At 47.6% G+C, this 24,531-nt stretch overlaps 1 protein-coding gene across 6 annotated transcripts in view; it reads left to right on the top strand.

The window, feature by feature from the left end:
- Window positions 1-24,531, top strand: part of NAV2 (neuron navigator 2) — a 399,361-nt gene that overhangs the window by 247,517 nt on the left and 127,313 nt on the right. For all 6 annotated transcript variants that reach the window (XR_011995074.1, XM_072725405.1, XM_072725403.1 and 3 more), the window contains one exon: window positions 21,546-21,668. Coding sequence is in view for 5 of the 6 variants with exons in the window: in XM_072725405.1 (XP_072581506.1) it covers window positions 21,546-21,668 (123 nt within the window). In the remaining variant the exon portion in view is untranslated. The remainder of the gene's footprint in view (window positions 1-21,545; window positions 21,669-24,531) is intronic.

The raw sequence follows: 24,531 nt of genomic DNA, 5'->3' as shown, positions 1-24,531 counted from the left end.
TGGGAAGCAAGACCGAAAAAGGAGCATGGGTGCTCCAGGGGCAGGGGAAGCCCCGAATACCCACCCTGCGCTATTTCAGGTAACAAGAAAGAGAGATGGGAGATGGGGTTCAGAGGGTCAGGCTCAGGGGTGCCTGGGTGGGTCAGTCGGTTAAGCACCTGCCTTCGGGTCAGGTCATGATCTCAGGGTCCGGGGATGGAGCCCCACATTGGGTTCCCTGCTCCGTGGGGAGCCTGGTTCTTCCTCTCCCACTACCTACCACCTCCCTGTTTGTGCATGCTCGCTCGCTCTCTCTCTGTCAAATAAATAAATCTTTAAAAAAGGAAGAAGAAGGGTCAGGCTCAGAGGGCCGAGTTGCATGGGGACTTGCAAATACTTGGCGAGTGCTCGAGCGAGAACCATGGAGCTGGCTGGGGCAGGGGCAAAGGCAGATCCCTTTCTTTGCTTCCAAAAGCATTATTACGAGTTTCATTTCTTTTCAATGTCTCAGGCCTCTACTAAAGCATTGGAAACACTCGTGTCAACATTTGCCAGGTGCCTGTGCAGACTGGTTCTGTGCGCACTGGAAAGGGAGACCTAAGGAGCTGGGCAGAGGCAGGAAGGTCCAGACCTGGAGTCGGTTTTGCGGGAAGATTTAGCGGACTTTTTAGGTGTGGTCACAGATGGGCATTTCACTCACCTCCGGTTTCCAGCCCTTGTCAGTGTGATACCTGAATTCCTCCAAGGAAATCTTCCTCCTGAAGCCCCCCCCCCACCTCCCCGCCCGCTGCGACCCCAAACAAAACACGATTACAAAGCCCACGCCACAGAACCACGCACGGCAAGGTAGAGCTTTATTAATCGAGGGACTTTTGCCTTACTCTGTGGGAGTTGTTAATTAAAACCACTCAACCATTGAGTTGGGAAGAGGAAGGGAGACCGAGATGAGGGACAGCTCACACGCTTTCCTCCTTGGCAGGCGGTGTAGCTATTTTAGAAGTTGACGTGGACTTTACGGTTGAACAAACCGTTCGCCAGAGACGTGCATGAGGTTCCCTGGGAACAGCTTTCATTTACTGCCCTGCAGAAAATGGCCAAGTACGCGTAACAGTTAATAATCATGATCATTGGGCAGCCCAGGTGGCTCAGTGGTTTAGCGCCGCTTTCAGCTCAGGGCCTGATCCTGGAGACCCGGGATCGAGTCCCACATCAGGTTCCCCGCATGGAGCCTGCTTCTCCCTCTGCCTCTGTTTCTGCCTCTCTCTTTCTCTCTCTCTGTGTCTGTGTCTCTCATGAATAAATAAATCTTTAAAAAAAAAAAATCATGATCATTGCGGGTCACCGGCATGGCTCAGGTCTGCCTTTGGCTCATATCATGATTACAGGGTCCTGGGATCGAGTCCCACGTCTGGCTCCCTGCTCAGCAAGGAATCTGCTTCTCCTTTACCCTCTGCTTCCCCCTTGCGTATGCTCTCTCAAATAAGTAAATAAAATCTATTTTAAGAAAATAGTCACGATCATTGTGATAACAAGAGCAACTGCCATACACGGAGCATTTCTGAATGCCAGGTGCTGTGTGCAGCACTTTGTATGCTTTATCTCATTTCACCCTCTCTTTAGTCCGTGCACTCTTCTTCCCATCCCCCTGATGAGGTGGGACCTTAAAAGGCATCGGCAGCACGCCCACGGTCACAGAGCTGGTGAATTCGGGAGCCCAGACTCAGAGGCACACAGCCCGACCATAGAACAGGAACACAGCCGCGGTGTTCCAGGCCTTTCACAGGAGCCGTGCAAACACGTTGGAACTCTGACTCCTCTTCTTCCCCCCTGACCCTGTTTCTCCTCCTGTGTTTCCACATTCATTCCCTTCCACAGCCTGAACCCACAAAGAATCTCAGGCTCTTCAGTTCCTCATTTCTGGAACACCAGTCGCTAAGCGTGGTGGATTCTCTCTGCAGTATCCCGTGCCGTGGTCCTCTCTAGGCTCACGGCTCCCGTGTCTCCCCACACATCCCTTCGTGGCTTTCCTTACCTCTGACCCCAAGGCCCATCCAACACAGCCATGCTACACTTGAGTGAGAAAAATCTTTCTAGAGCACATATCTGGCTACACTGTCACCTGCTTGGAACTCCTCAGTAGCCCCAGGTTGCCTGCTGGGGAGATTTAGTGTGTAAGTTTTTGTTGCTATAAGACAAATGCCTCCAGAATCTAGCTGCCTGAAACCACTATTTTATGATGCTCGTGGGGTCTCTGCATGAGGAATTGCTGCAAGGGCCAGTGGGATAGCTTGCCTCTGCTCCACGGTGTCTGGAGTCTCAGCTGGGAGGCCTCCAGGGCAGGAGCCGATTGATAGTGGGGATCCATGCTGTTCCGAAGCCCATTCCCTCGTACATCTAACACTTAGGCTGGGGCGACTTGAAGGTTAGGACAAACACGGCCTCTCCATGTGGCATAGCTTCCTCATGACATGATTGGCAGACTTTTTCCCCTGGATACTTAGGGCTCCAAGGGCAGGTGGTACGGTGAAGCAAAGCAAAGCTGCATCACCTTTTATGCACTACCCTTGGGAGTCGCTTTCACCAGACTGTACTGGTCAGAGCAGCCCTAGCCCTCCAGATTCAAGAGGAGAGAAGCGAACATAGATGTCCTCCCTCAGTGGAAAGGTGGCAAGGAAGAAGAGCCCGTGGGGGTTGGGGATGTTGCTATGGTCATTTCTGGAAGGTACGGCCTGCCACATCCTACCCCCTCTAGTGCCCAGCATGGCATACAAGGCCCTCCGTGGTCCTCACCCTGGAGTGTAAGCGTTGTGGCGGCACAGACCTTGTCTGTCTTACTGTGGGTCTCTTGTTCCCAGCACGGTGCATAGTAGGCCCTCCTTTACATCTGGGCCGCTAATGAGGGATCTGCTTGCCCAGCCTCATTCCCTTTCATCTCCTCTTCACTGCCCACCCTTCTCCCTAATTTACATACTAGTCCTGGACCATGAGCATTTTCTCATGGCCCCAAGCTCTTATACCTCTGTGCCTTTGCGTGAATCCATTCTTTTTTTTTTTTTAAGATTGTATTTATTCAAAAAAATAATAATAAAAATTTTTATTTATTCATGAGAATACACAAAGAGGAAAGAGAGAGAGAGAGGCAGAGACACAGGCAGAGGGAGAAGCAGGCTCCATGCAGGGAGCCCGATGGTGGGACTCGATCCCAGGTCTCCAGGATCACGAGCTGAAGGCAGCCCTAAACCATGAGCCACCTGGGCTGCCCGCGTGTGTCCATTCTCTACAGATTCTTCCCACCTCCATCCCCACCCACTTACCATAGTCCTTTGAGGATCTGCTGAAGCTAGGTAGCCTTCCCTGGCCACCCGAGCACCTGGTAATACCTCCCGGGAAGCTACTACCTTCCTCTCAGTTCTTTTGTTTTGTTTTTGTAATTCCCTGTTTTCCTAGACCAGGATATCCTTGAGCAGAGGGAGTCTGGCTTTTTACTCCCACGTTTCTTAACTTCTTCTTGCAGACCTGCTATATATGCTTAGTAATGTGTGTACAGTGAAGGGAGAAAGGAAGAAGGTGGTAATAGCAGTACTGCTATTAATAGTAATAGTAATTTTTTAAAGATTTTATTTATTTATTCATGAGAGAGAGACAGAGAGAGGCAGAGGGAGAAGCAGGCTCCCTGCAGGGAGAGAGCAAGAGAGAGAGGGGCAGAGACAGGCAGAGGGAGAAGCAGGCTCCCTGCAGGGAGCCCGATGTGGGACGTGATCCTGGAATTCCAGGATCACACCCTGAGCAAAGGCTTAACCGCCGAGCCACTCAGGCATCCCAGTAATAGTAATTATTAATAGTACTAATGGGAGCCATTATTCGTAGAGTGTTTTTCCACATGGCGCAGGCCCTTTTCAGGTATTATCTCTTTGAATTCTTAGAGAAATCCTAGAGGGCCTATAACATGTTATTATCCCCATTTTATGGATGTGCAAATTGGGAGAGAAGTCAGTGGGAGTCCAGCCTTTGGCAAGCCAGGTTTCCCCAGTGGAAATGAGAGAAGTCACCTGTCCTAGGCCATATAGCTGCTAAAGAGTACAGCCAATTTGGGGGAGCTTGAGCCCTCAGCCTTTGAGATCCAGATCTCTTCCCTTTTGGTGCTGCCACCTGCTAGGCTTTAGGCTCTGAGACCCCAAGAGCTTCCCACATTTTAGAGAGCTCCGTATAAGCCTAACCCTCACCTGGATTAATAGAATGGTCATGTAGGAAGCAATAGAGTAACTGTGAGGTAGGCAGTGCCTGCTTTGTTCTCGGTGGTAGGCTTTAAAGGGTTCAGAATCTGGCAGAGGTTTGTTTAGGAAAGGGTAACCAGGAAGGCTAAGAGTTCAAAATCATAATAGAAATATTTGTAGAAACTAGATATTTTTGGCATGGGAAATACTTAGAAAAAGCAGTAGGTTCCAGAGGGCCATACTTGCACTGTAGTTGGAAGTTGGTCTTCTAATTTTCATTCTCTACCCACCATGGCAACCATTCATCTGTGTTAGGAAAGAAAACATACAGAACATGAGACCTGTGAAAGAGTGGGTGGGCCCTTTTGCAAAGGCATGAGCCTCCTGTTCCTGAGAGTAATCAAGCAGGATGTGGAAAACTGTGTCCACGTGTTGCAGAGGGGGTTCTGGCGTGAGGTGAGAAGCTGAGAGGGAAGACATTTACAGGTTCTTTCAGGCCGAAGGCCCAGGGTGCCCAGGGCCCCACAGGAGAAACTGAGGACCTATTATAGATGGAGCCCAGCTGGGTGCTGTGTTGCAGAGGAAGAGGTCTCTTTGGCCATCTGGGTTTGCACACCCAGCCTGGGGGCGAGAGTAGTACTGAGGTTGCTTCTTCTGAAAAATTTCTCCCCCTCACCCTGCTTCTAATAAGCACACGAGTCCGTGCATGCCTCCTTCCCCCGCCCCAGGCTCTGATCTGGGTGACATGGGTGGGGGTTTGGAGGCGGAGAGGACCCGGGCTGCTGGGAATCGCCATAAGCCAGGGGTGTGCACCCTAGCTCAGGCGTTAGTGAATGTTGCCATCTATAACTCGTGTCCTGAACCTGCAGGTCTTGAGGGCGTACGAGCGTCAGAATACTGGATATGCTCACTCTGACTCGGCAGGTCTAGGGAACTTGGCCTTGCCCCTGCCCCGTTTGAGCAGCTGCTTCAGCTGACCCGTCTGCTGTTCTTGTGAAAGCACTGGAATAAGACGAAGATGGAGAAAAAGTCTGGGGCCCTATTCTTTTGTCTTTGTGACAGCAGGCAGCTGTTGGGCCGCAGTGACGGAAGGTAACCCGAGCATCCTGTAGGCAACAGCCTTGCTTCATTCCTACTCTGGAGGTCACTGCCCTGCACGCGGGCGCGCTCTCAGCCCGCCTTCCCTCCTGCTTCAGCTGCCTCTGGGGGGGTTCCCGGCCGCTCTGGGTCTGCAGGCTGGCCTGCGGGGTGTCATGCCCCCCGTTACCCGCAGAGCCCCAGCAGCCGCCTTGCTACACGCAGAGTCACGCCAGCCAGCGGTGTGCGCCACACCTGTCCCTCCTGTGAACATGCCTGTGGCACCATCCAGGCCCATACACGTCGAACTCTAGGGGGAAACAGTTTTTGCTTTTCAGACTGAACTCCCTGCCCCACTGGTTTTCATTCTCACTCCCTCTTTAAACACCATGGACCTGGAGGATTTCAGCCACGGGCAACGAGACTGCCATTGGCTGGCACCCAAGATGCCACCCAGGGCGGCTGACAGCGCTCCCTGCGTGCTGGACTCGGCTCCAGACGTGCCGTCCCTTGAATGGGACATGCGACTCCTCCCTCCGTGTCTTTTCTTCCTCGCCCCCTCTGCCTGGAAGGCCCCCATCTTCCTAGGGGTCTTCCTTGGAGCCTTTGGAGTCACCTAGCCCACTATTATCAATAGTGTCTGGCTTATCTCTAAACAGACGTGAGGAGGTTTTAGTTTTCTATCCCCCAGATGCTCAACATGAATGTTAGATGTAAAAGCAATTACATTCTTGGTGGTTATTTATTCTTTCCACCAAAAACATGTTCTCAGGTACCTATCTCAAGAGTCCTGGGGATCTCTGGGGGACTCAGCGGCTTGGCACCTGCCTTTGGCTCAGAGTGTGATCCTGGAGTCCCAGGATCAAGTCCCACATCGGGCTCCCCGCAGAGAGCCTGCTTCTCCCTCTGCCTATGTCTCTCTCTCTGTGTCTCTCATGAATAAATAAATAAAATCTCAAAAAAAAAAAAAAAAAAAAAGAGTCCTGGGCACAGCTCGAAGGACTAGGATATCGAAGCAAAAATACTGATCCTAAAATAATAATGACAACAACAATGATCTTACCGTTATTGAACTTGATGGGCGAGAGGCTGGAGCACCAGGAGATGGATAAGCAGTTCTACTAAAATGTAAAATAAAGGAGCGAAACTCCTATTTTATCATAAAAGATAGATCTGTTAAGCCCGGTGAATTGATTGAACACAAAAACACGTTAGAATGAAACCACATCAGCGTCTGCGCTCTAGCTGCGTGTCCCCGAGCACATCCCTTAAACTCCGTGAATCTCAGTCCTGCATCAGACAAATCATCAGATCAAGTCGTTTATCTTTGAGAATATCTTGAGATCCAATATTGGATCTCCCCCCAGATCCAATATTCTGTCGTCCCGGGAGCCTGCGTATTGTGGGTGTTTTGCGTAATGCCCAGTTGCACTGAAGGTGAAGTTTGAGAGCTACGACCTTATCCTGGATGGGGGACGTGGTCTCCGGAGGCATTCTGTGGTTCGGCACTAACGTGCGTGGCAACACAGAGCCCAGGGCCTGAGGACGCCCCACGTCAGGGCAGGTGGGCACGATGCTCCAACGCTGCAGAGCGCGTCACCTGTGTCTAGGAGTCAGTACCACGTCAGCCCCCACAGGCACTCCTTGGAGTAGGACACACTTTTACCGGCCTTGGCAGAAAAAGGGGATTTTTCTCCAGTTCACCTAAGAACTCAGGTGTTTCTCTGGATATGCCTAGCCTGTGGCTGGGCTCTTTTCTACTGGTCACTGGTTTGTGTAGAATGCCTTTTCCCTTGAGGATTTTGTTGTATTTTTAAGATCTTCAGAATTTCTACCATGGCTTATTTTACCAGGATGATGCAGGGCAGCTCTTTGAGGGCGTTGGGGCCCCAAAGTGGCAGGTGTGAGATCGGCCGACATGGCCCGAGTGTGCCCTCTGCACTCCCAGCCACACCCCTGCCCTCCACGGGAAGAGAGCCTGTGCCCCATCCGTGGAGGTGCGACACGCTTTTGGAGAGCCTCTTAGTAGGCTGGGGCCTGCTGCTGAGGTATTAGTTCAAAGTCTGAGCTCTAGGAGGGAAAATGGCTGGTTCTCGTGCTCACACATTTGAACTCACTGTTTTCCAAACTTTGGAAAGTTTGTTTTAATCCCTTATTGAGGGGCAGCCCAGGTGGCTCAGCGGTTTAGGGCCACCTTCAGCACAGGGCTTGATCCTGGGGCCCGGGGATCGAATCCTGCATTGGGCTCCCTGCATGGAGCCTGCTTCTCCCTCTGCCTGTGTCTCTGCCTCCCTCCCTCTCTGTCTCTCTTGAATAAATAAATAAAATCTTTAATCCCTTACTGAGTAGCATAAAGACCTCACACTGATTTTTTTTTTTTTTTGAGGTGTAGCAAGTGTAAGAATAGGTGTGACTTTTGAGAATCATTGTATCTTTAACAGCTCCACACCAACCAGGATTTTTTTTTTTTTAAGATTTATTTATTTATTTGAGAGAGAGAGTACAGAGGGGGCCACGCGTGCAGGGAGAGGCGCAGAGGGAAAGGAAGACCATCACGTGCAGGCTCCCCGCTGAGGGCGGAGCCGACATGGGGCCCCATCTTACGACCCTTAGATCAAGCTTTGAGCCGAAACTGAGAGATACTTAACCAACTGAGCCACTGACACTGCCCCCCTGCTCCACCAGGATTTTGTTAAATTTTACCTACATACAGAATAAATTACAAAAAACAAAAACAAAAATAATTTAAAAAAAAAAACAACAGTGGTGTTTTTATTCATGTAAAACAGTGAATCTGTGACATTAAATATGCACTTTCAAACTCCCACCCTGCCCCCGAGATGCACCCACTCCCACAGGGTTCCGGGGCGCCTGGGTGCCGTGTCTGAAGGTCACCCAGGGCATGAGGGCACATGGAAGAGTGAACGGGGCCAGGCATCTGTGTGTCAGCTGTTGTGTCTCCTGGTCTCGCTGGATTTAGTGGCAGGTAACTTGAGCACCCAGCGGTCACCCAGTTTGGGCTTAATCCCTACCCTTGAAGGCCAGAGACCCTGCATATCTGTTTCTTTGAACGGGAATACATTTACTGAATCCCATCTAGAATGAGTGCCCGGAATGATTTTTTTTTTTTTTTTTGAGGGGGAGAGAGAGAGAGAGGAGCAAGGAGGACCAGAGGCAGAGGGGGAGAGAGAGACTCGTAAGCGGGCTCCACACTCAGTGCAGAGCCAGACATGGGGCTCCATCTCATGACCTTGAGATCATGGCCTGAGCTGAAATCAATAGTCAGATGCTTAACCGACTGAGCCACCCAGGGGCTCCCAGAGTAATGATTTTTTTTTTTTTAAGATTTCATTTATTTATTCATGAGAGACATAGAAAGGCAGAGAGACGTAGGCAGAGGCGTGGAGCCTGATGCAGGACTCAATCCCAGGACCCCAGGATCATAACCTGAGCCAAAGGCAGACACTCAACCACCAAGCCATGCAGGCATCCCAAATGATTTTTTTTAAGACTTTATTTACTTATTCATGAGAGACAGAGAGAGGGAGAAGGAGAAGCAGGCTGCATGCAGGGAGCCTGACGTGGGACTCAATCTGGAGTCTCGAGGATCACACCCTGAGCTAAAGGTGGCACAAAACTGCGGAGCTACCCAGGCTGCCCCAAATGATTTTTTTTTTTTTAATGAAAATGCTACCTGATAGAACTTTAACATCTAAGCCGCACAATGAAGTCCCTGTACCTTTTTAGATCCTTTGTACTTGCACATGTGTATCTCTGTGAACTAATTTCCTTGCCCCAACTCAAGGCTGCCTGGCAAATCCCTTCTCATCCTTTGGGATGCCACTTGCATATTTCTTGCTCTAAGAAGCCTTTTCAGCCCCCTCCAGCTCTGGCCTTTGCTGAACCCCATGCAAACTTAGCACCTCTGCACCAAGCCTTTTGGGGTCCAAGGACTAAGTCTGATTCTTGCATCCCTTGCACCCAGGCCAGTGCCCGCCTCACAGTAGAGGCTGCGTAAATGGGTCTTACAAATGGCCACACCTCAAAGTGGAGGCCATCTCTAGAGCAACAGCCTGCATGTGACTCGATGGCAGTGCTTCCTGCAAACCTCGCATGCTTCCAGAATCCAGGTTGTTTGCAGATGTTGGGTGGCGTTTCCCAGAGCTGCATCATGCCTCATACTGCAGCAGGGGGCTTCCTCCCACTGGCAAGTTGGTTGCCTTCTTCCTCCATCTATTCCCACACACCCTGATGTTGCTTTCAGCCGTAGTCTCGATAAGACAGGGCAAAACTTGCACGAACCTGAACCAAAGCACCAGCTGGCCTCTCCCTGGTCTGGTGATGACTGTGGTTATTACCTGGGGCTGACTCGTGAAACCAGAAGAGAGACATTGGATGTCTGATTCCACCCTGGGGTTCCAGTCCTCTTCAGAAGGGGTCCCGCCATCCTGAATGCCTACATGAGTTCCTCTGACCTAATGTGCAAGGTGAGCTTGTGTCAGCACTTCGGGGTTCGGGAGTCCTATCGGAAATCCCAAGAATGATGGGGCACCAAGGTGGCTCAGTCGGTTGAGCATCTGGCTCTTTAATTTCACCTCAGGTCATGATCCCAGGGTCACGAGATCAAGCCCCATGTCAGGTTCCACACTCGGCTGGGGGGTCTGTCTGCCTGAGATTCTCTCCCTCTTCCCCTTCCCCTGGTCATATGTGCTCATTCTCTCTCTCAAATAAGTAAATCTTAAAAAAAAAAAAAAAAAAAAAGAAAGAAAGAAAAATCACAAGGATGATAAGGTGTAGCAGCATCCAGAGGATTCACAGACATGCTGCCCCCAGCATACAAGAAGTGCCTGGGAGGAAGGATTCTCTAGGCAAAGCAGAAGGCTTTTCCAGGGTAGGGGCATGGAATTACGGCACCTTCACTGAGCCACCTGCATATTGCCCGTGGTCCTCTGTACTCACATGCCTGACGCCGCCCCCTTCCTCCCCTTCCCATCCCCTCCTAGCCTGGGCTTCCACAGTTACAAAATTCTGAGGTCTGCAGACCTCTAAGTCCAAGGCCATGAGTTAATTGGTACTTTAGTAGAGGCTTCAAGTTCTAACAGCTCTTACCAAGCTTTGATCTGAGTGCGCACCAGGGATCAGGTGCTATGAACATGGACACTGTCCCCTTAGTATTGAGGGCCAAGACTAGCTATTAGAGGATTTGAAATGTAAGTTATCATTATATTATAGTCACATTGCGGCAACACTCTCTTAGGGAAACTGAGGCCCGTCTAGCTCACAGCTCCTCCCTCCAAGCCTCAGGATTTAAGGCAGCATTTCTCACTGTCTGACCCTGACTACCTGCTGGAGAATTACTTACATATCTGTTAAAAATGCAGGCTTGGGGGGAGGGATGAATAGGGGTAACATAGGGCACTTGGCAGGCAGTAACACTATTCCGTATGATATTGTAATGCAGGAAACATGGTAATTATGCACTTGCCAAAACCTATAGAGCCATGCAACACGGAGTGGACCTGAGGTGAACCCTGGAGTTTGGTTAGTAATAGTACATCCGTATTGGTGCCTCAGTTGTACCAAGCAGACCACACTAATACAGAGCGTCAGTAATAGGGAAAGGGGATATATGGGGACTGTGCTTTCTGTGCAAGTTCTCTGTAAACCACAAAATGCTCTTTTTTTTAAAAAAAAAGTCTACTTAAAAATGCAAGGTTTCAGTCCCAGGATTGACATCCTGCATTTGTGAAGCTAAGGCCTTGGAATCTCCACTATTTTTGGTTCCCCAGGTGATTTAGGTGGATTTTAAGGTCGGAGAATTCCTGAATTATAAGTCAGTCTCCTCTCACCATCTGTTTCGTTCCAAGAAAGAGCTTAAAGGGGCTTTGTCTAGAGAACTGTGTCCTGTGTGTGAGAGTGTGTGTCATCTTTCAGTAGGTGGACAAAAAGCTTCCTGCCAATGCTAGAGATACTTGTTACAATCCCACCCTGACAGTTGAACCACACAATAAAGATAACTCAGGCCAGACCAGATTCCAGACACAGACAGGGACTGTCAGATTTCCAAAGTGTGGAGCCTTTCTTCAGAAAGATGCCCTGCCAACCCCCATTTTAAGCAAGCATAGTGAGGGATTATAGTGAAAACTTTACATATGGGTGACAAATCCACCGTTAAAATCCCCAGCTTGCTGTGGGATCGAATGTATTTTATTAGCAAATTATGGATTTTTTGCATCCTAAGTAAGCTAACCCAAAATACTCTGAAAATGCACATGAGATGTAATTTTGTCAAACTTGTGAATATTCACATTGCATTTTACAGAAGATGCAAGGATCTTGGCAGCATGTTTCTTCATCCTGCAAGAATTTTCCCACTTGATCGATCACTCCTGCTAGGAGTTTGGTGAGAGCAAGCACCAGCCCTATGCAGGGGTGAGCTCGAGTCTGTGTGCTAAAATTCAGGGTGACGTGTGCATTACAGCCATGCTGCGTGCTGCGGCTGAGTCCATTTATGGCGAGCACAAGCAAAAGTCTCGCTCTGTGAACACTTGCAGGATATGCTGAAGGGGCTGACTCAGCCAGGGTCCCCTTCTGCCCTGACTCCAAGGGACTGATCGCATGGGACCTGGCAGGGACCTTTGAGCTGGCCCCACTGGATACACGGTGTGAGATGGCATGCACGATGTAAGAAGATTTAGGAATCTCTGCTTTATTTTTTTAAAAATAGATTTTATTTATTCATGAGAGACACACAGAGAGAGAGGCAGAGACACAGGCAGAGGGAGAAGAGGGCTCCACGCAGGGAGCCTGACATGAGACTCGATCCCAGGTCTCCAGGATCGCGCCCTGGGCTGATGGCACTAAACTGCTGAGCCACCTGGGCTGCCCAGAATCTCTGCTTTAGCAAGAGAGTGTTCTCTAGATTGTCCTTAATGTGTAAAAGAAGAGCTTCTTCTTGCATTAGACCTTGTGCTTGTTTTTATTGAAACACGTCACTGAAATCTTGCATATACTATAAAACCTGCACAAAACATAGGAATTAGGAGGGACACGATAAGGAATGCATACAAATAGGAGCCCTTTAGTTTTTGCTCATATGGGTCGCCTTATGTTCCTCACCTCAGGGCCCGCTGCCTGAGACCAGGGCTCCCCCTCTGTAATGTGCATTAGAGCCACCCGAGTGTCTTCCTGAACTAGAGTCTGATTCAGGAGGTCTGGGATACCGCAGTTCTAAAAAGTTGCCGGGTGACTCTGAAGCTGCTGGTCCATGGCCCTTATTAGGAGCAGCAGATAGGGTGAGGCACAGGTTGAGTTTTGTTGCAGGAGCCTCCACAGTGTGGACCTTCTGTTCTCTTCACGTAGCTTCGTAGCACCTAGCTTTAGGAGATAAAGACTCTGGTACCCATTTTTCCTGGTGAGGCTTCAAGGGGACCCCTGGGACCCTTTGTCTCCTCCTTTGCTCAGGCCTGCCTTTTCCTGCTCCTGCCCCTGTCCCCATAGCCTGCTGAAGCTGAGTTCTTGTCTGACTAGCTTAGCAACGTCTCCCTAGTGGTCCCCAGAGAGGCCTGCTCTGGTGACTAGGCTAGCCGCCTCTGGAGCCCGGCTCACTTCTGCAGCAGGCAGGACTTCCTGCCGCACCAGGATCGGAGAGTCCTCACCAGCCAGCGTATAATACTGTCGTCCGGCCCGCCTTACAGCCAGGACTGGGTGCAATGGAAGTGAAATGCGGACGAGCCAGGGAAGGGGCCAGTGCCCACTGAGCTGCAGGTATTCCCAGTTGGTGGCTCAGGGTCGTGTTCTGTGCTCTGAGCTGAGGTGGCTCGTGCTATGGCCTTGGGTAGCTGCTCCAGGCTTGAACGAAATAGGGGAAGATTGTGCTAGAGATGAGAAGTGAACTCCCACATCCTCCTAAAAAGATCAATATACCATCTTGGTGATGTCCTGAAGAGCCCGCAGGTGTGCGACACAGTGGGGAACGGTGCTAAAAGGTAACCCCGACTCCGCATCCAGCAGAAAGGTAGGAAACCATTCTCTGGGCCCACATCTCCCCTCTACTTGTGCTAACAGAGTCATTGGAGGAGTTCCCCAAAAGCCATGAAAGCCAAAGAAATGCTTCTTGATTACTTGCATTGTCTAGTCCAGATTGTTTATAGCCAAAGTTCTGTCGTTATAGGGAACCCTAACTGAGAAAGACATGCAAACCTTAGACTTTCTCCAGAGGCAGCTGCTGGCTTTGTTTCCTTGTGCGTAGTTTAAGATGACCCATGATAGAGAAGCTGCACCATGTACTTTGATTAGAGCTCACTTATTTGATTTTAAAATATTAAAGATAGGGGCATCTGGGTGGCTCAGTTGGTTAATCATCTGCCCTGGGCTTGGGTCATGGTCCCAGGGTCCCATGTCAGGCTCCCTGCTCCAAGGGGAGTGCGCTTCTCCCTCTCTGCCTGACACTGCTTGTGCTCTGTCTCTTCTCTTCTCTGTCAAATAAATAAAATCTTAATAAAATATTAAAGTTAGGGGTTCCTGGCTAGCTTGGTCAGTAGAGCATGCAACTCTTGATCTCAGGGTTGTAAGTTTGAGCCCCACGTTAAGTGTAGAGATGACTTAAATATGTAAAAATCTTTTTAAAAAATGAAAAAATAAAATATTAAAGATACGCCATAAGGAAGGTGTTAGAGTCAACATGTCTCTGTAGTTGCCATTTGGGGTGGAGGGTGGGAGTAGGGTGGTAGTGGATAAATGAAGTAAACCACATTTGCCTCAGCTTTGGTGCCTAAAAACTTTGAGGGCAGAGTGGTTTCCGAATGTTTCTTCAGTAGAATCTTAAGTCTGCTTAAATTTTAGTACTACAGTTTTTAGAAATAGCGCTGAAAAAAATTAAGCCCACTCCCCCCCCCACCCAAAAAATCCTATTTTTGCATTGCAAATGCATTCTCCTCTCCGCTTAAGTCAAATGGAACAGCTTTTTTCTGTCCTAGAGATCGGCTTTCTTCAAAAGGGCATGGGCAGCTCTGTTAGACTGGTTTGTCCTTCTGTGACCCCGAGTGAGGTTTATTCATCTGACTTCTAGGAGGCCCTAAACTAAAGGCATCCTTTACAGGTTTGTCCAGAAACTCAACTTACATGCTAATAAACCCCGAGAGTACACGTGGTGCTGCATTGCTGTGGAGCAGAGGGGCGCCGTGAAAGCCTGTGCTCTGGGGGTCCTGGACCCTGGTGAGATGCTCATCTGCAGGGACTTTACATCAGCCCACATCATTTTCCTTTATCCGTATGCAACAAAGTGTGTTGCATACACGCTCACATAGCTTTATTGGTATTGGCAAGGAATTGTAAATGTATGTGAATATATATTTTTTCTTTTATTCCATTTTCTTTGCAATCTTCCATTCTTTTTTTTAATTTTAATTTTTATTTTTTTGCAATCTTCCACTTAAAAGTGCATCCAAAACACATAGGCAGGTTGACACATCTTTTTTTTTTTTTTTTAAGATTTTATTTATTTATTCATGAGAGACACAGAGAGAGAGAGAGGCAGAGACACAGGCAAAGGGAGAAGCAGGTCCCATGCAGGGAGCCTGATGTGGGACTCGATCCCAGGACTCCAGGATCACGCCCCTGGCCGAAGGCAGGAGCCAAACCGCTGAGCCACCCAGGGATCCCAATGAGCCATGCAGGGATCCCGGTTGACATGTCTTTGAAGAAAAAATAATCACCTAGGCTGGATTCCCCCCCCCCCCCCCCCATTTTGTACTACTTTCATTTCTTACATCGAAGTATTTCTGTTGTAGTTTTGTTTTGCCTTTTCATGCCATGCTCCGTTAGAAATGCACTGAGCCAGATCAGGTCAGTACATATTTCTTCCCCTTCCTGTCCACTCTCCCCTCCCCCAGTCCTTGACAGAAGGTGATTTCTTTCACGATTAGTGGAAGTCAGTCCGTGTTACTTATTCAGGTTGTGTTGAACTGTGAACTAGGGGAATGGGGGGCCGGGCCCTCCTTCCGAAGGTGATTCACAAAGCCACTTTCGCTTGTTCCACGTTGTTGTCTCATTATGTTTCAAGAAGACATCTATTGACTAAACTTTGGATTCAAGATCTGGTGTATTTGTTCTAACAGGTTCTATTAGATTCCAAAGCGCTTTCGTAGGTAGTGTCAGTTACGTAGACTGCACCTACTTTGTCTAGAAAGTTCCTCCTAATAGGCATGTGGTGTTCACAGGTCTCTTTTGGCCTGAGGGATGGTGAGTCTACCCTGCAAGCCTGGTCATTACCCCAAAGGTCTGCGATGACGCAGACAGGATTCAGACAGGAGGAGCATTTTGAGAAGTCTGTAGAAGGGAGTACTGATGAGAAAATGCTCACCCAACTGGAGCATTGAATGGTAGAAGTTGTGAAGAGCCCGTGTTCTCTGGGACACAGAAGCCAGAGCCTGCGAGTCGTCTGCTCAGTACCTTCATTGCTTCCTTGGCTCGAAGCCACAGGTCACGACACACCCTGACTGAGCCCCAGTTCACATGCTGCCCGGCTCCGGTCTATTCCTGATGCTCCAGCCACAGTGACCTACTTGCCATTCTCCTAACTGAACCCGCCTCTCCATTTCTCTCTGCTTTTGTACGAGATACCCATGTGCCCAGATGGATCCTCGTCCTGTGGCTGGCAAACGCCTATGCACCCTTCAAGGGCCAGCTTACATAGCTCCTCTGTGATTCCTCCCCTGGTGTGCTCTGAGCCTATCCTACGTCCATCCATAATACCACTCTCCATGTAGTAGTAGAATTATCTTTTCAATGTCAGAGTCCCTTGTAGATTTTGAGCTTCCCCAAGGGCAGGATCTAGGTCTTTCCACCTCTGCAACCCCAAGCCTGGTACAGAGCCTGGTACCTAACAGTTGTGCAATTAAGAAGTAAGAAGGGGATGTGCGGTCATTACTCCATGATATGGGCAGTCGCTGCTATTGATAATCACGGCAGCTAATAAGCTTGAAGTGCTCCTGACACACCAGGCACTGGGCTTTGTATGCGCTGGCGCCCTTAACCCACCGTAGCCCCGTGAGGTTAATCAATAGTTTCACCCATCTTGTAGCTGAGGAAATGAAACTCAAACGAATTACACACCGAAATGTGACAAAGCTGGAATTTGAACCCACCTACCTGCACTGTGATCTTGACCACAATCTCATTTTCCTCCTCTGAAAAACAGATAATACACTTGATGAGAGCCTTGAAGATACCGTGTCATGACTTATGGGAAGCACTTAGCACAGTACTCAGCCTCCATAATCATTAGTTCTTATTAATAATGATGCACACAGGGTCCCCCAGCTGGCCAGGGGCAGAGGAGACATTTGAACCCAGGTCTCTATCGCTCGCTCTCTTATTTTTTATTTTTTATTTTTTTAGATTTTATTTATTTGACAGAGCGCACAAGCATAAGCAGGGAGAGAGAGAGGAGGAGGAGCAGACTCTCTGCTGAGGAAGGAGCCCGATGCAGGGCTCGATCCCAGGACCCTGAGATCATGACCTGAGCCGAAGGCAGATGCTTAACCAACCAAGCCGCTCAGGTGCCCAAACCCAGGTCTCCGTGACAAGAGAGCCCTATTGCTTGTTCCTATGCTCCTGGGCCAGCCCAGGGAGCCCCAGCCTAGAAAAGGAAACGTTTTCCACACACCTTACGTATTAGCCCAGGCTCCATCCGGGGGCCTCTAGGAAGGCCGTGGAAGCTGGAGGCAGAGCCCCTGCACCCATCACTGCAGAACTCGAGAGGATAATGTAGAAATTGTTGATTTGCTTGTTGGCTTAGTCAGGACCCCAGGAGGCAAACATTAGGATGTGACCAGCACATCATTAGGCTCCAGCATCAATTATTTATTTCCCCAAGGAGAAGGAACCTTACAGTGTTGGTGCTGGAAGATCCAGTCCCTGGATCTGTTGCTTCCTCTCCTTGTGACCTCAGGCAAGTCCTTTCATCTCTACCCAGTGTGAGCCTTGCTAAAGCTCCAAAAGATGGCAGGTGGCCATCACTTCCTCACCTCCACCCCTGCCGTCCTGAGCACAAGCCTTCTAATCACTGCTGGACAAGGGCCAGCGACTCAGGTGGACACACCAGTGACTGTTTCACCTGTAATGATGCTTTTGTAAGGGATTGACTTGATGAAGGCAGTCTGTGTTAATGTAGTCAGTAGCCCGTTCCTATGCAAATGTGGGTCAAACCAAAATTCTGTTTTTCATTGAGCTTTTTGTAAATGAGACTATTGGAATCAGTGGGTAATAATTTAGAAATAAATATTTATTTTTTAAAAGATTTTTATTTATTTATTCATGAGAGACACAGAGAGAGAGAGAGAGAGAGAGGAACAGACACAGGCAGACAGAGAAGCAGGCTCCATGCAGGGAGCCTGGCGTGGGACTCGATCCTGGGTCTCCAGGATCACACCCTGGGCTGAAGGCGGCACCAAACCGCTGAGCCACCTGGGCTGCTTATAGAAATAAATATTTTAAATTAGATCCTTGAGGGAGATCACTGGGTGGCCCAGCGGTTTAGCGCCTGCCTTTGGCCCAGGGCGCGATCCTGGAGTCCCGGGATCGAGTCCCACATTGGGCTCCCTGCATGGAGCCTGCTTCTCCCTCCTCCTATGTCTCTGCCTCTCTCTCTCTCTCTCTGTTTCTCATGAATGAATAAATTAAAAAATCTTTTTAAATAAATAAATTAGATCCTTGAGTGTGAGCCTGCTGTAGTGACAACTATCTCCAATGCTATGCTGTTTCCTAGTGAGAGGACATAAAACAATTAATTTTTAAGAATATTATTTTTAAAATATATGATTGGATATGTGTTTTTACAAGTGTCTGGGGAAAGATGTACATTCCCCATTTCCTCACCATTTTTACCCACTCCCCACCCCCCCACCCACGCCCCAGCTGCTCTCACACACAGTGAATGAAATATTTGAAATGAAGCTTGATCACGGTCAGATTAGCAGCATTCAGCTACCTGGCTCTTCAGTTCTCTGTGCATTTGGGAGGGCAGAGGATTTGATTTATCCTTGCCTTTTCCCTCCTCTTTGCCCTAAACAAAATCAGAATTCCCTGCAGCAGTTGGCAGGCCAGGGTGACACATCCAGTCCCATCTCTCCAGGACCTTCCCACCGCTGTTGGTTTTCATTTTTGACAAAACCACATTGTGCTGGGATATTACAGGGTTGGAGGCTGCGGCACGTCTGGGCATTCGTCTGTGGAATACTCTCTAGGCCCTGCCCTGCGCCTCCACAGAAAGCAAAGGCTGTGTACATGTGGGCCTCGTCTACACGCCTGGGTGCGTGTAATTGCCTAACTGTGTGTGTTGTTTCACTAGCAATAAAAATCCAGCAGGGAAATGAATGCTAAAATGAATTTGTTTGTCCTTTGACAAGATCCCTGCAGTTGAAAAGTTTTAGTTTATATGGCTGGATGGGCTTTGCTGAAATCAAAATTAACTGCCTTACTTAATGGTGCAACAGACTGTGTTTTGAAGAGCTTCCCCTGAATTCTCCTTGAAAGGACATTTGAAATAGAAAGTCTTAGCCTCTGGCAAAGTCACTGCATCTTGATGTAAATGGGTTTTTTCTCCTTGTGCTGGCGTAGGATGTGTACAGGGTGCCTACCACTGGACCCTGGGTCACCTTGAATGGGTGGGTGGTTGGATGGACAGATGGATGGGTAAACCAGCAGATGAACAGTTTAATTTGCCTTTCCATATATCTTAGGTTCATGTTTGGTGACATTTAAGAGGAAGGAAAAGCTGGGTGGGGAGCCTGGCTGGCTGAGTCACTGGAGCATGTAACTCTTGATCTTGGGGTCATGAGTGTGAGCCCCATGTTTGGGGTAGAGATTACTAAAAAAACAAAAACAAAAACAAAACAAAACAAAAAAACCAAAAACCAAATGTTCAAAAGAAAAAAAGAATTGCTTTATTTTTGGGGGAAAAAAAAAAAAAAAAGAGGAAGTGGCACCTGGATGGCTCATTTGGTGGAGCATGCGACTCTTTATCTTGGGTCATGAGTTCGACCCTCACATTGGGTGTAGATATTATTTTAAAAAATCAAATCTTAAAAAATCAAATAATATAAAAAGCAGAAAGCAAACCTGTAATTGGTGTCCTCCTGAAAAGATTTTGCTAAATCTCCTCCTATGGCTGTGTCTTTGGTCTTCATTCAACAAAAACAATTTGTGGTAAGCACCTAATATGTGTTAGGCACATGGGATATAGTAAAAATAGTGCCTGCCTTCAAGGAATTTACTGTCTAGTGTAGGAAATAAGTACTAAAAGGTAATCATACAAATAATTATTTAACTATAAGCTGTTATCTCTATGTTTTTTGTTTTGTTGAGATGCGATTCATAAAATCCACCCTTTAAAAGTGTATAATGGGGCAGCCCTGGTGGCTCAGCAGTTTAGCGTCTGCCTTCCGCCCAGGGCGTAATCCTCGAGACCCCAGATGGAATCCCATGTTGTGCTCCCTGCAAGGAGCCTGCTTCTCCCTCTGCCTGTGTCTCTGCCTCTCTCTGTGTGTCTCTCATGAGTAAATAAATAAAATATTTAAAATAAAATAAAAAAATAAAAGTGCATAATGGAATGGTTTTTCGTATTTTCACAGAATTTTTGTTTTTTTCAGATGACACAGTAGAGTGAACAATTCAGTCTAATCTGTTGTCATTTTGTTGGCACAACCACAAACAACTGCCTTGACAACTCAAACTTTACATTACATTGGCATTGCATTGTCTGTGATCATCAGTGTCATAAAGCAGGGATGGGGGGGGAGGAGGTCAGAGAAGTTCCACTTAGCCCTGGTGTCCTGGAAGCTGCCCTAAGGGAGAATTCTTTTGACTCTTATGGAAGCTTCTTACCCCACGATGCTCCAGTGAGAACTTTTTTCTCTGCCCCTAACTAAAACTTACTGGTGGTGGGCAACCTCCACAGCATCCTGTCATTCCACTTTTCTAAGAATATATCCGCAAAAGATCCCAAACTAGAAGTAGAAGAAAGTCAAGAGCTGACAACCCTTAGGATTTACCTCATGCCTCATATATTCTAAAGCTAAAAGACCAAATGCAGTGAAACATTCTGTGATGTAGCTCAGTTCACCATTTCAGGAAAATCACCACTTGATGGTCTTAATACATGTCATTTCACTTGAAATGTAAGACACCTACATTTTCACACGGCTTACAGGTCTATCTGATGGGGCCCATGGAGGAATTAAAGGGATCTGGGTTTAGTTTCTTGCTCTGCCCGGGTTTTGTTTTGCCTTCCTGTTCTCCTATGAAGATGGGGGTGATGGCACAAGCAGTATCCCTTATGGGATGTTGTGAAGGAGGCAGGGTAGATGAAGTAAAGCTGCTTTGTACCCGCGCTGCCTCGTACTGGTGGCTAAGCTCTCAGGACCTGGTCTGGGTAGCAGATGGCTATCTATACAGAAGAAATCCCGGGGAACCCCCTCCTCTGATAGTACTGACTCCATCATAAGATAGTTTTGTGGACTCACCAAGAAATCTGGAAGGCTTAATTAGTATGAGTGTTGTTTGGAGAGTTTTGTGACAACACTCTTAAGACATCGATATCAAAGGTGAAATTCACCTTTGTAGATGCCTCAAGATGACGACAACCCCAATAATGTCTTCCATGTATATGGTGTTACACGAATTGCAGAGCACTTTCTTATGCCTTATCTGGCTAATTCTCATGTCTGCCTTGGGATGTAGGAAGGCTGTGATATTCCCATAGTTCAGATGAGAGTCCCAGAGAAGCAACTTGCCCATGACGACAAAGGTGGCTCATCTGTCCTCTATCTTTTCTTTCCATCTCTTTCAAAAGCTTGCCTACTTTCTCCACTGCACCGTACTGTAATTTTTTTTCCATATGATTTGCTAATGATTATCAGTTCTGTTCACATTACTTAGGTGAAACACCTGCTTGTATAATTGCCAAATTAAAAAAGAGGTCATGAATACATCTGACAGTTAATTTTATTCACTAGTTCCCTTCTGCTTCATAGGTTCCTATGAGTTTGGGTTAATTAAGTCAAGCTCTATTTTTGCTAGCAAGTGGGTGATCCTTTGAGTTGCATCAACAGCTGAGTTATTCCCGGGCTGTGATCAGTGACAGAGCATCGAGAAAGCTTCAGTTCCTACCCCCTTTGAGCACAGGATGGCCATGCAGCGATTCTGGATGTGAACAAGACTGTGCGCGAATTTCCCTTGACCATATCTCTGCATCATCCTCTGCTTCTGTTAAAGGTACATGACCGATGGTGGACTTGGCCTCTACACTCGTCGCCTGAACCGGCTCCCTGATGGGATGGCCGTGGTGCGGGAGACCCTGCAAAGAAATACCTCCCTGGGCCTTGGAGATGCCGACAGGTGAGTTTGCTCCACTTGGGACTGACCAGGTGCAGAGATCATTCCAGAGTGTCCTGAGAAGCAAGGGTGTGCTACTGAGAGCAGACAGGCACCTGCCGTGCCCCATGAAGGGGTTGGGAGCCTTTGAAAGCATTCCTGGGGTGAGGAGCTGGTGCAGCAGGTAGGGAGAGCACTGCTGAAGTCTTCTCAGGTCCTGCTTCTGGTTAAGGTGCTTCTCACAGGAAGAATAGAGGGAGCTCAGGCTCAGGTGCTTTGGGTTGTTTTGACTGTTGCTATTGCATCTTTGTCGGTTTCTCAGGCCCCAGGGACCTGCTTTACTCCCTGTTAGCCAGCTTTCTAGGTACTGTACCTTGGCACAGAGTCCCTGGTGACACACAGAAGGCCTGTGTGCAGGAAGGAGCACTCCTGGCCTTGGCTGAGCTGGCTTCACTGTGAGTCTCCTGTGGCCTGGGAATAGGCAGCAAAGGTCAAGGGTGTAGTATATGCACCACATGCCGAGGAGCTGACACTATAGCCCTTGACTGGTCTTGGCTGCAGCCACCATCAGACAAGAAAAGAGCTTCGGAAGACTATTTGGTAATCCTTACGCTGACACACACAGATTCTATGGCTTTGAGCAATCTATCAAAGAAAGGGTTTGGACTAGATGATCTCCAGGATCCCTTCCAGCTCTGACATGCTGTATTTCTAGATTTCGATACCCTTTAATGACCTGACCACAAAGGATTTTTACTGGCTTACTTGACCTCTTTCCCCATGTGTGTTGATGAGACAAAACGTGGAATTTAGATGCGGGTGCTTGAAGTTGCCATACATTTTGGGGTGTTCATCCTTATATACCAGAAACACACACACTTGTAGCACAAACCCAGCTTCTTCCTGGCCTCTTAGCTGGATATACTTTTTACTAAGAGCTAAGTGATGCCTGCGGTTCTGTGGCTTAAGAGAAATAGGGCAGCACACTAAGGAGAAAGACGCTGAAGTCACCCCCAGGAATGGGATTTGCTCAAGAGGATCCTTCTGTCCAGGAAGGCTGAGAAGCCTGGGCTGGTGTAGAGAACACTGAATCAGTTGTCAGGAACTTGGGATCTGGCCCAGGCTCTGCCACTAACTTGAATATGCCCTTCTGAGAGTCTCCCAGTGTCCAGGGTGGTGATTTATGCCAGGGATGACAAAGGCTCTTCACCACAGTGCCAACTCAGGTCAGCTTTCTTCCTGTAATTAATTTGTTTAAAAGTATTGGTTTGGAAATTCCATAGAAAGGTGAACCCTTTGAGAACTGCTCTTTCTTATTTTAAATACTGCTCTTTTTTTTCTTTTTAATTTGTTTTTTATTTTTTTTTGTTTTTAGAGAGGGAGGACGGAGAGGGTTAGAGGGAGAGGGAGAGAGAGAATCTCAGGCAGGCTCCACGCCCAGTACCGAGCCTGACACAGGGCTCAACTTCACAACCCTGAGATCATGACTTGAGAGACAGACACTTCGCCAACTGAGCCACCCAGGTGCCCTAGAGAACTGTTCTTCTGAAGGCTAAAACGCTCCATAACTAAACTCTTTAAAGGACATATTATCAGGGAGAAAATCTGTTGTTGTAACACCCCCACTGGAGATTTCACAATTTGCCTAGTTATTTTGCTTATTTGTAGTCTCCTGTAAACATGTAGCTGGTTAGTAAATCTATTAACATGAAATTCAGGATTTATAAGGTACAATTTCCCTTGTAGCAAAAGAAGAATGTGCACTAGGCAGTTTAATTTAATGCTTCATTGCAGGGTTAATGAAATTATTATAGATCACAGCTGAGCTTGTTCCTGCTTTGGGAAATGGAGGATTGGGGTGGGATCTGGAAAGATAGAGAGTGTATGGTATCCTGTCCAGCTCAGCCTCTTTGATGGGACCAACTGGATAACACAGTGTCTTCTGGTTCTCCCCAGACTGGAATGCTCAGATGTGATCATATAAGACTGAAAGGATAACTGACCAGCTTTTAGAGATAGAATTCAGGTGGCTTTTTTTTTTTTTTTTAAGCGGGATCTAATAATGCTTACGAATCTCCTATTTCATGTAAGTTTTGACCTCTAGGCAGTGAGATATTTTTACGTTATTCTAGAATATGTGAAATTTCATTCATCTTTAAAGTTACTGCAAATAGACCGTAGAATTGCTTCATCTTTGGCTAAGTTGAAGTAGTAGCACATTCGTTGCTCTAAATTCTTCAGGTAAATCTCTTCCAAAAACTATATTCTAGATGAGTGTTTCCCAAAGTGGGCGGCGAACTAACATCAGTGGTATGGGAAATAATTTTAGATAGTAGATAGGGAAGTATTTCTTTTACGTTTTAACTGTGTTATTAAAAAAATTTATAACTAGTACATCAAACCCAAGATTTTGCAAGTACTGTTTAGGGTAAAGATGAGTGTCGGCATTAGACAATTTAACGTGAAATATCAAGGAATAATATCACAGATGGTGTGCAGGTTATGTTTGTTTTCTTTTAAAAAAAAAAAGCAGATGCCTGCAGTCAAGGTAATTGTATTCTTATCCCTGTAATGAGAAATATGTTATTTAAGTTACTTAAATTAGACAAGTGAAAGAATATGGACCAAAAAAAAAAAAAAAAAAATACACCACCTTTCCAGAATTCTTCCCTTTTAACCTGAAAAAAGAAGGTCCCAGAGCTGAGATATTTCTAGGAAACTCTTTATAAAAAGGCAGCCCAGTCCTGAAGGGTTCGCACACAGGCAGCAGAAGCAGACTACATGACTTCTACGAAGGGAAGAGGAAAAGTACTGAGGGTCGAGGCCTGGTTAGACGGCAGCCGAGAGGAGAGGCGTGTAAGGAGGGCCCCTCGCCTCACGGCGCCCG

The sequence above is a fragment of the Vulpes vulpes genome, chromosome 11, assembly GCF_048418805.1.
Source record: "Vulpes vulpes isolate BD-2025 chromosome 11, VulVul3, whole genome shotgun sequence".
NCBI classification, from domain to species: domain Eukaryota; kingdom Metazoa; phylum Chordata; class Mammalia; order Carnivora; family Canidae; genus Vulpes; species Vulpes vulpes.
This window is presented reverse-complemented; position numbering and strand designations above follow the sequence as displayed.